At 47.3% G+C, this 11483-nt stretch overlaps 1 protein-coding gene and 1 non-coding gene across 2 annotated transcripts; both read right to left on the bottom strand.

Annotated features, from left to right (window-relative positions):
• Positions 1-5407: 5407 nt before the first annotated feature.
• LOC137316695 (zinc finger protein 271-like) lies at positions 5408-6670 on the bottom strand (the record flags this gene model as incomplete). The annotated part of the gene is made up of 1 exon (XM_067980540.1): positions 5408-6670. A coding segment is annotated over one exon (1263 nt), but the record flags the coding sequence as incomplete, so codon positions are not given.
• A 3733-nt stretch (positions 6671-10403) lies between these two features.
• Positions 10404-10475, bottom strand: trnag-ucc (transfer RNA glycine (anticodon UCC)). Its single transcript has one exon. It is a non-coding gene; the product is annotated as a tRNA-Gly (tRNA).
• Positions 10476-11483: the final 1008 nt, after the last annotated feature.

Raw genomic sequence — 11483 nt, 5'->3', positions numbered from 1 at the left:
CTGGTAAAGCGGATCACCCGCCCCTTATGGAACCGGCCCGATTTTTATTTCTACTCCGTCAGTTTACCGTCGAAGCAGTGAAGGTGAAATTCCCTCCTCCATCTCTAACCCCAAGGTTCGACAGGTGTGTGAAAGACATCAGGCAGTGTTTGCAAACACTGACATGAATGTGGACGAATGGATCCGTGTATTCGGGTAAAAGGTGACAACCTCTCTCCACAGAGACAGGACCTCTATACCGTGGAGTTGAAGAGGTTTCACCCCCTAACAGCTCGGTAACCATAAGACACTGTGCACTACGGGCAGTTCCCCGGGACATACACCAAGACAGATATCAACTGCTGCTGGTAGACCATCATTTCCGTTAAGGTGCCCCCATGGTCCGCCCGAAACCGGCTGGTCTTCCAGCTGAAGGAGCTGTCCACGACCGAGTACTGCCGACTGGTACACTCCAAGGTCCAGGAGTACATGCTGTGGGATGCAGTGAAGCGAGGTGCGGTCTGCGTAAAGGCTCTATGGGGAAATGCCACCGTGTAAGGCCATTTCACCTTGTATTGTGCAGCATGTATTAGACGATATGTACTGTGTGTTGAATTGTAATAATGGAACCGTAGTTTGTACGATCTGTATTGTGTTGTTTTGAATTGTAACTGTGATATTAACATTGAACTATGTGTATCCATCAATTTTATGAAATAAATATATTTTGAATTTTTTTTTTAAAAGATCGAGTCTCACCGTGTCTGTTGTTATTGATGAGTGAAGAGTGGAAATAAAGCCGGACAGTAAAAATGTGGGGAGTTAAACAAAGACCATTTATTGCAGGCACCAGTTGAGAAATTGGATTAATTTCTTCATGATGAGAAACTAAAGACAGTAGAGCAGCAATGGGATTTGGGTGTCCAGGTACACCAATCAGTAAAAGCTAGTGCACATGTACAAAAAAAATAAAGATCCCAATTTCGAGGTTGTCATATCCCAAGGTATCGCTATCAGATACCGAGCCAACTCGCTGGAATTTGCTGATACAATCAGGCCCCACTGCTTCCTTTGTTGGTCCATTCCATATATCTGCATTCAAGAAGTTGTTCAAACATTCTGCTCATCCTATGCCCCAGGTAGAGAAGACTAATAGTGGCATTATGTGAGTTTGGACAATTCTGTTTTTATTTGCAATTTTTTCCCTTTTTTTCTACATTTCTATTTTAATTTAAATCTTCCAGATTTGGCATTTTTAAACAAATTCTACAAACCCTGCGCGCAGTGAGTGCTGACTCCGGGCAATTTGATTGACAGCTCTCATCTCAGCCCCCTCCCACTCCTCTTGGATTGACTCCTCACATCACGTGACACGCGGCAGCGTCACTCAACGTTGCGCGCTGACGTCAAGCCGCGTAAGTGCGCTGCGGCCAGGGAAGCCGCGCATGCGTCGCGCGGGTCCTGTCCCACGTTCCCTTAGCAACAGGCCGGCGCCGGGAGGATGATGGCGGGCGGGCGGTGCTGTGGGCGGGGGCGAGGCCGACAGAGGGAGGGCCCGCACCCGGGAGTGGCCTGAGAGGGGAGGGGGGGGTGACGGGGGGAGTTACTCGGGGCCTCCTGCGGGCCCCGTGAATCTCCACTCTGTCAGCGGCCGGTGTCGAGCTGGGCTCGGGGGGGAGTCACTCTCCCGCCTCCCCGTCAAACGGGCCGTGGGTCGGAGCCCAAAAGTGAGCGAGAATCAAACAGCACAGAGAGAGGCCGCTCGGCCCATCGCGCCTGTGCCGGCTCTGTAAAAGAAGCCGCTCGGCCCATCGCGCCTGTGCCGGCCCTGTGAAAGAGGCCGCTCGGCCCATCGCGCCTGTGCCGGCTCTGTGAGAGAGGCCGCTCGGCCCATCGCGCCTGTGCCGGCCCTGTGAAAGAGCGATCCCATTAGTCCCACTCCCCCCTGCTCTTTCCCCACAGTCCCGCAAATTTTCCCCCTTCAAGGATTGACCCGATTCCCTTTTGAAAGTTATTATTGAATCTGCTCCCACCGCCCTTTCAGGCAGTGAATTCCAGATCAGAACAACTCGCTGCCTAAAAACATTCTCCTCATCTCCCTCTGGCTCTTTTCCCAATTCCCTTCAATCTGTGTCCTCTGGTTACCGACCCTCCCGCCAGTGGCAACAGTTTCTCCCCATCGACTCCATCAAAACCCCTCCTCATTTTCAACCCCTCCATTAAATCTCCCCTTAACCGTCTCTGCTCGAAGGAGAACAATCCCAGTTTCTCCAGTCTCTCCCGGTAACTGAAGTCTCTCATCCCCGGGACCATTCTGGTAAATCTCCCCTGAACCTTCTCTGCTCCAAAGAGAGTAATCGCAGCTTCTCTATTCTCTCCTCATAATTATTATTATTTATTAAGTGGGTTGTGCTGGGTATCTGGAAGCTGTAATTCGGTGAGTAGAAAGCAGTGGGAGGATAAGTCTGCAGATTGATTTTGGGAGATGGAGAAGACGGTGATCGTGGATTCAGACAAGGGAGGGAGGTGGTCTTTGAGACCGTCCGTGCTCTGTTGTAAGATCTCACTGTGTGTGTCTTGTTCCAGCCGTTCCCATTTGTACCTGTGACCTGACTGGCGGAGTCTGCGACCTCAACTGCTGCTGTGACCCTGATTGTTCTTCCGCGGACATCAGTGTCTTCCCCACCTGTCTGCCGGGCAGTGAACCGTAAGTTTCTGTTCGTGTGTTACTACATTGGCTCCCGATCCGACAAAGGCTCGATTTTAAGACACTCATCCTCGTATTCAAATCCCTCCATGGTCCTCGCCCCCTCCCTATCTCTGTAACCTCCTCCAACCGAATTAATCTCCACCGACAACCGCATGTCACTCCAACCTATCATGGATTCTACCCCACCCATTTATCTCCGCCCACAGCCCATGTACACTCGACGCACAGTCATTGCTGGGACACTCAGTCCTGTTATACACACAGTCAGTGCTGGGACACTCAGTCCTGTTATACACACAGTCAGTGCTGGGACACTCAGTCTTGTTATGCACACAGTCAGTGCTGGGACACTCAGTCCTGTTATACACACAGTCAGTGCTGGGACACTCAGTCTTGTTATATACACAGTCAGTGCTGGGACATTCAGTCCTGTTATACACACAGTCAGTGATGGGACACTCAGTCTTGTTATACACACAGTCAGTGCTGGGACACTCAGTCTTGTTATACACATTGTCAGTGCTGGGACACTCAGTCTTGTTATACACACAGTCAGTGCTGGGACATTCAGTCCTGTTATACACACAGTCAGTGCTGGGACACTCAGTCTTGTTATACACACAGTCAGTGCTGGGACACTCTGTCTTGTTATACACACAGTCAGTGCTGGGACACTCAGTCTTGTTATACACACAGTCAGTGCTGGGACACTCAGTCTTGTTATACACACAGTCAGTGCTGGGACACTCAGTCCTGTTATACACACAGTCAGTGCTGGAACACTCAGTCTTGTTATACACACAGTCAGTGCTGGGACACTCTGTCTTGTTATACACACAGTCAGTGCTGGGACACTCAGTGTTGTTATACACACAGTCAGTGCTGGGACACTCAGTCTTGTTATACACACAGTCAGTGCTGGGACACTCAGTTCTGTTGTACACATTGTCAGTGCTGGGACACTCATGTCTGTTATACACACAGTCAGTGCTAGGACAATCAGTCCTGTTATACAGTCAGGGCTGGGCCATTCAGTCCTGTTATACACACACTCAGCGCTGAAACACTCAGTCCTGTTATACACAGTCATATAAATAAATAACTGGAAAAAAAGAATGAAATCTCCAGGACCTGATGGTTCCCACCTCACGGTATTAAAGGAAACGGGTGGGGAAATTGCAGATGCATTAGTCATAATTTCCCATAGCTCTCCAGACTGAGGAATTGTGCTTTTGGATATGAAATTTGAAAATGTCACTCCGTTATTTAAGAAAGGAGGGAGGGAGAAACCAAGAAAATATAGACCTGTCAGTTTAAAGTCAGTTGTTGGGAAATTACTGAAATCTATCATCAGAAACAAAATGAGCTGTTCAAAGAGAGTGAAGATGGATTGTGAAGGGCAGCTCATGTCTGAGTAATCTAGTTGAACGTTTTGAGCTCTCTAACAAGGTGGACAGGGGATTGAATATGGATGTTGTCTGTATGGACTTCCAGAAAGCATTTGATAAGGTTCAGCACAAGAGATGAATGAATAAAAGTGCACAAAATTGAAAGTTGCTTTGTGACTTGGGTTGGAATTGGTTGGGTGGTCGGAGAAGAGAGTAGGGATAAAGGGAATGTTCTTTGATTGGCGAATTTTAAAAATCGTATCCCCAGGGATCTGTACTCAGCTTTTCCCCATATTTATCAATAACTTGGATAAAGGAATAGAGAGTTGTAGATCCAAGTTTCCAGGTGACACTAAGTTAGGAGGCACAGGAAGTGCTGTAGATGGGAGCAGGAAGTTACAAAGAGACAGTTTAAGTGAATGGACAAACTGTGGCAGGTGGAGTTCAATGTGGGGAAGAGTGAGATCATTCACTTTGGATGCAAAAAGGAAACATTGGAGTATTTTCTTAAAGTGAGAGACTGGGAACGGTGCAGAAGCAAAGGGATTTGGGTGTCCATGTACACAAATCACTAAAAGCTCGGGCACAGATAAAAATTCACAGACTAATGGAATGTTGGCCTTTATCTCGAGGACTGGAATACAAAGGGGAGGAAGTGATGCTTCGGAACAAGAGGGCATAAGCTTAAATTTAGAGCTAGGGCGTCTAGCATTGAAATCAGGAATCTCTTTTTCACTCAAGGGTCGTGGAAATCTGCTCAGGCTGATTGAAGTGGACCCTGTGATACAAAAGAATTTTCTGTCCTGTCAGACTTGGACATCTTGTAGATCCATCTTTTAAAAAGGTGGAGGAACTCAGTTCAAAGATGGATTCCACTCACTTCATCATAAGTCCTCAAACTGCTTATCTTATTGTAAACAATTTTACAACACCAAGTTATAGTCCAGCAATTTTATTTTAAATTCACAAGCTTTTGGAGGCTACCTCCTTCCTCGTTCACCTGAGGAAGGAGGTAGCCTCCGAAAGCTTGTGAATTTAAAATAAAATTGCTGGACTATAACTTGGTGTTGTAAAATTGTTTACAATTGTCAACCCCAGTCCATCACCGGCATCTCCACATCATGCTTGTCTTATCATAGAGCTATCAAGGACTAGAAAAACTGTGTTTAAAAGAAAGCTGATTTATTTGACACTTGTATAGAATTCTGATACTGCAGTCCAGTGAAATGGATTATTAACATCAGAAACAGCCCCCAACTGCCAGAATGAACACGGTTTACTCCTGAATGCGATTAACAGCAGTGATAACAGCAGAATCCAACCAATGCAGTCACATGTGAACTCGCTGGTGTATCAGTAGGCCGGTTGACAGAGTGAATCCCTTCCCACACACGGAGCAGGTGAACGGCCTCTCCCCAGTGTGAATACGTTGGTGTCTCAGTACATCCCTCGTTCTTTTAAAGCTCTTCTCACAGTCAGAACATTGAAAGGGTCTCTTATCAGTGTGAACATGTTGATGTTCACTGAGGTAGGATGAACGAGTGAATCCCTTCCCACACACGGAGCAGGTGAACAGCCTCTCCCCATTGTGAATATATTGGTGTGTCAGCAGGTTGGATGACTGACTGAATCTCTTCCCACACTCAGTGCAGGTGAACGGCCTCTCCCCAGTGTGAGTACGTTGGTGTGTCAGTAGATCCTTTTTTCTTTTAAAGCTCTTCTCACAGTCAGAACATTTAAAAGGTCTTTTATCAGTGTGAACAAGTTGATGTGTCAGAAGGCTGGATGAATGAGTGAATCCCTTCCCACACACGGAGCAGGTGAACGGCCTCTCCCCAGTGTGAATTCGCTGGTGTCTCAACCGGTGGGATGATCGAGTGAATCCCTTCCCACACACGGAGCAGGTGAACGGCCTCTCCCCAGTGTGAACTCGCTGGTGTATCAGGAGGCTGGATGACTGAGTGAATCCCTTCCCACAAACGGAGCAGGTGAATGGCCTCTCCCCAGTGTGAGTGCGTTGGTGTGTCAGCAGATCACTTTTTCTTTTAAAGCTCTTCTCACAGACAGAACATTTGAAAAGTCTCTTATCAGTGTGAACAAGCTGATGTTCAATAAGGCTGGATGACTGAGTGAATCCCTTCCCACACACGGAGCAGGTGAACGGCCTCTCCCCAGTGTGAACTCGCTGGTGTGTCAGCAGGTTGGATGACTGAGTGAATCCCTTCCCACACTCAGTGCAGGTGAACGGCCTCTCCCCAGTGTGAGTGCGTTGGTGTGTCAGCAGCTCATTTCTGCTTTTTAAACTCTTGTCACAGTGAAAATATTTGATAGGTCTCTTATCAGTGTGAACAAGTTGATGTTCAATGAGGCTGGATGACTGAGTGAATATCTTCCCACACATGGAGCAGGTGAATGGCCTCTCCCCAGTGTGAACTCGCTGGTGCGTCAGCAGGTGGGATGACTGAGTGAATCTCTTCCCACACATGGAGCAGGTGAACGGCCTCTCCCTGGTGTGAACTCGCTGGTGCGTCAGCAGGTGGGATGACTGAGTGAATCCCTTCCCACACACGGAGCAGGTGAACGGCCTCTCCCCAGTGTGTCTGCGTCGATGAGTTTCCAGCTGGGACGGGTAATTGAATCCCTTCCCACAGTCCCCACATTTCCACGGTATCTCCATCGTCCGGTTGTCATTGTGTCTCTCCAGGTTGGACGATCAGTTGAAGCCTCGTCCACACACAGAACACGTGTACGGTTTCTCCCCGCTGTGAATGGTGCGATGTTTTTTCAGGTTGTGGAACTGGTTAAAGCTCTTTCCACAATCAGTGCACTGGAGTTTACAGAAGTCCTCACAGTGAATACAGAATAGAAATTCAGAACAGGCAATTCCAGTTCCTATGGAACATTCTTCCTGCTCATTCCCCCAGACTGTAAATCCCCGTCTCACACACTCACCCTCCTCCCTCTGCTGAAACCCAAACCTATCGCACCATCGCCAACATTTCTGTTGGGTTGGAGGCCTTGAATCTGAGTTGTGAAATATAATTGGAGAAACATCATTCAATTTAGAAAGTAAACTATTCAAAATCAAACAACATGGATTACTGTAATTATTATAGTCCTTTCACGCCAAGTGGGAAACAGGTGATGTCTGGGCTGTGGCTGAGTGTTTGTGCCTGGTTACACATCGTGTCCCTCTCTCTCCGCTTCAAATGCGCTTCTTTTGGCTCACGGCCTCATTCACACATCCAACTGACTGGAGCCCTTTAAAGCTCCTCTGAAGCCGTCGTTTGTTTATTACTTGACCCATTACCACCCTCCTTGCCTTGCACCATCATCCCTTTTTTAGCTTTATCACTCCTGCCCTCCACACGATCACAGACCTTCCCTATTGTTCTTTCCCTCACCGCCCCCTCTTTCCCTGCCTCTCTCCTTGCTTAAAAACTGTTAATTCTTACACTTCTTCAAGGTCTGACAAAACATTAACACTAATCTGAAACGTTAACTCTGTTTCATTCTCCACGGATGCTGCCCGACTTGCTGAGGATGTCCAGCATTTTCTCTTTATATTTCACATTTCCAGCATCCGCAGTATTTTGCTTTTGATTGGTGAAACCTCGCCCTTCGAAACCCCATCACAGAAATATCGGCGTGAGTTATACAATGGCGGATAACCTTACCCAAAATGCCCCGCGCGGTAGAATACGGTCTATCTCAATTCGAAGGGGAGCAGCGCGCAGGAGCAAGAAGGCCCAATGACCGGAGCATGCGCGGTGCTGGTCCCGGACACTGAGCTGGGCAGAGCAGAGTCTGAGCAACTCTGAGTGCGGCTCAGACGCTGAATCACAGCCGGGGTGCCCGGCGGACGGGCGGGCGGGCGGGGAGCCCCTGGCAACATTAAAACCCTCACCCAGCGCCTCCCCCTTCATACCCGCCGCTTCCCGGTTTCTTCTCTCGTTTCCACCGAGTCCGACTCGCAACAAACTCCAGGAGCAACGCGCTCCCAGAATGCAGGCGGGCCTGGGGAGCATGCGCAGTCTGAACGGAAATATCAGCGCCTTGGAGATAGAGGGGTATCTGGGGCGCGGGGGATTGTGGTGCCTTCGGCCGCCATTAGTCACCGGGCTTCGGTGAGTGTTTTTTTACCCGTGTCGCGCACAGAACCGTGTCGAGAAATGCGGACTGAGGAGTTCAGAGCCGGTTTGCTGAACAGACACTGATCGTACAATGTAGAACAGTGTTTCTCAAACCTTTTTCCTCGTGACCCGATGGAAGAAAAGCACTTCCCTCAGGGACCCAAAACAATAATATCTTCTAACTGGAGTTTTCATCAAATCTCAATAAAGGTCAGGACATGCTAGCTCTTCTCTTCACTTCACTTCAAGTATTAACTAAAATTAGACATCGACGTTACTTGAAAAACATTTTAAATACAGTATAAATACAGTAAAAGATCAGGATCAGTTTTACTTAATTAATATGACAGGTGAGTCTGCCTGTTGTTCATGATCTCGTTCCAATCTGGATCAAGAGATGAAAGCGCTCCACGCATATCAGATGCGCTGTTGAGTCGGTTTCTTTCTCTTGTTTTTAACCTTCTCAAAGTTGAAAATCCCAGTTCGCACATGTCGGTTGTTGTGAACGGCAGCAACAACAGAACACTAATCTTACGTAATAGTGGATAATCTTTGAAAGCATTGATCCAAAAAGAAGACAAACTGAATGACTTGTGGCGTGTTTTCAGTGTGCTCAAAGGTGAGTCGCACCAACTCGTTTTCTTGCTCAGGCATCAAGTTTAGCTTCAATATTGATTCAGGATTTTCGAAAGCAAAAGTATCTTTCACCCAACGCTTTTCCATCAAATTTTCAAAACCCTCTGCAGGGAAGTAGCGATCAAAATGGTCAGACAGAGCAGCGAGATGTAACTGTATGACACATTTCATTTCATTCCTTTTATCTTCATTGATGCTGTTCTCTCCACCCCAGAGGGCTGTGGATGTTCAGTCGTTTAGTGTATTCAAGATTGAGTTTGATAGATTTTTGGACAAGGCAATCAAGGGATATGGGGACAGGGCGGTAAAGTGGGGATGAGGTTGAAGATCAGCCATGATCTGTTGAATGGTGGAGTAGGCTCGAGGGGCCGAATGGCCTACACCTACTCATATTTCATGTGTTATTATCCTGAAAGAGGTGCGGTGCCCAGAGCTGAACACAGTACTCTAAATGAGGTCTAACCAGAGCTCTGTGTAACTGTGACATGACTTCCACTCCTTTTTATTTTATGTCCTTTGAGACAAAGATAAAAATTCTATTACCATATTAACTTATTTTTGCACCTTTTAGTGAATTCTGTACTTGGTCTCATAAATCCCTCTGCTCGTCCACAGTTCCTACTTTCTTGCCAATTAGAAATACTCTGATCTATCTTTTTATGGTCCAAAGTGGATGACCTCACACTTCCCCACGTTGAACTCCATCTGGCACAGTTTCACCCACTCACTGAATCTATCAATGTCCCTTTGCAACTTTCTGCTCCCATCTATAATGCTTACTGTGCCTCACAACTTAGTGTCGTCAGCACATTTGGATATAAGGCTCGCTACATAAGAACGTAAGAAATAGGAGCAGGAGGAGGCCATAAGGTCCCACGAGCCCTCTCTGCCATTCAATCAGATCAGGGCTGATCTTGACCTCAACTCCACTCTCCCTCCCTATCCCCATATCTTTTGATTCCCGAGAGTCCAAAAATCTATCGATCTCAGCTTTGAATATACTCAACGACTGAGCATCCACAGCCCTCTGGGGTAGAGAATTCCAAAGATTCACAAATATTTGAGTGCAGAAATCTTTCCTCATGTCGGTCCAAAATGGCCGATCCCTTATCTTGAGACTATGAGCTCCAGTTCTTGACTCTCCGGTCAGGGGAATCAGCCTGTCAGCATCTACCCTGTCAAGCCGTCTAAGAATGCTATACATTTCAATGCGCTCACCTCTCATTCTTCTAAACTGCACCGAATATAGGCCAATTTTACACAATATTTCCTCATACTACAATTGCAGCAAGAACTCCTTACTCTTATATTCCAACACCCTTGCAATAAAGGCTAACATATCATTTGCCTTCCTCACTCTCATTAGACCCTTTGTAGCTCACTATTTCCAGCATGTTTTTCCTCTATTCCGTCGAAGGGGAAAAGAAATGAACGTTGAAAACATTTTACTATAATTACTACCGTTAATGTTTTGGAAGCAATATCCAACGGAACTGCATCAAATTCGATTGCAAACTTCGAGTTTCTGAAGGAAATAAACTAATAAGAATAATTAATTGCGATGGCCGGGAATCGAACCCGGGTCAACTGCTTGGAAGGCAGCTATGCTCACCACTATACCACCATCGCTATACATTAGTGGTAATAAAAGAGTTCCCAAATATCAGAGCCTGAACAGAAACTGCAGACTGTTGGATTTTGTTCTTCATTTTTACTGATTTCTGAAGAATCCTTTCTCGCTTTGTTGCAGTTCTCGTTTCTGCCCAGTTGATGTTGCGAACCCCCAATCAACGGAAATTACACAACAGCCAGTAATCCTTCACCTTATAACGGCCGCTTCACCCATTTGGTGTGTTTAAATAATTACATTAAATCATTACGGAGACCTGACCACCAGCTGGGCAAGAATGGCTGCTTAATATTCAAGGCTATAAGATCTTTAGAAAGGACAGAGAAGTCGGGAAAGGAGGGGGAGCAGCAATATTACTAAAGGACAATATTACAGCAGTTGAAAGATAGAATATCAGTGAGGGTGAGCGGGCAGTGAAAACACTCTGAGAGAGACCCATCACAATTGCCCCCACTGTACTACTCCAGATGGTAGAAGAAGGGCGAGTGCGGAAGGATTTCTTCATTCGTTGTGAAAGTGTTTGTGAGATTGTGGAAATGTCTGGAAGAGGAAAAACCGGCGGTAAAGCTCGGCCAAGGCCAAGTCTAGCTCATCCCGGGCCGGACTGTAATTCCCTGTGGGCCGTGTTCACAGGCTCCTGCGAAAGGGGAACTGCGCTGAACGTGTGGGTGCCGGAGCCCCGGTCTATCTGGCTGCTGTGCTCGAGTATCCGACGGCTGAAATCCTCGAGCTGGCCGGCAACGCGGCCCGGGACAACAGGAAGACCCGCATCATCCCCAGACACCTGCAGCTGGCCATCCTCAACGACGAGGAGTACAACAAGCTGCTGGGACGGGTGACTATCGCTCAGGGCGGGGTGCTGCCTAATATCCAGGCCGTGCTACTGCCGAAGAAAACCAGCAATGTGAGCACCAAGAGCAAGTAAAGCGGCAAAGATTTAATCTGATAACCCAAAGTACAGGACCAGCCTTATGGATATCTTTGAAGAAGGAACAGAACGTGTGGAC

Source organism: Heptranchias perlo, unplaced genomic scaffold (genome assembly GCF_035084215.1).
Source record: "Heptranchias perlo isolate sHepPer1 unplaced genomic scaffold, sHepPer1.hap1 HAP1_SCAFFOLD_60, whole genome shotgun sequence".
Lineage (NCBI taxonomy): Eukaryota > Metazoa > Chordata > Chondrichthyes > Hexanchiformes > Hexanchidae > Heptranchias > Heptranchias perlo.
The sequence above is the reverse complement of the archived record's forward strand: the minus strand, read 5'-3'. Positions and strand labels throughout refer to the sequence as shown.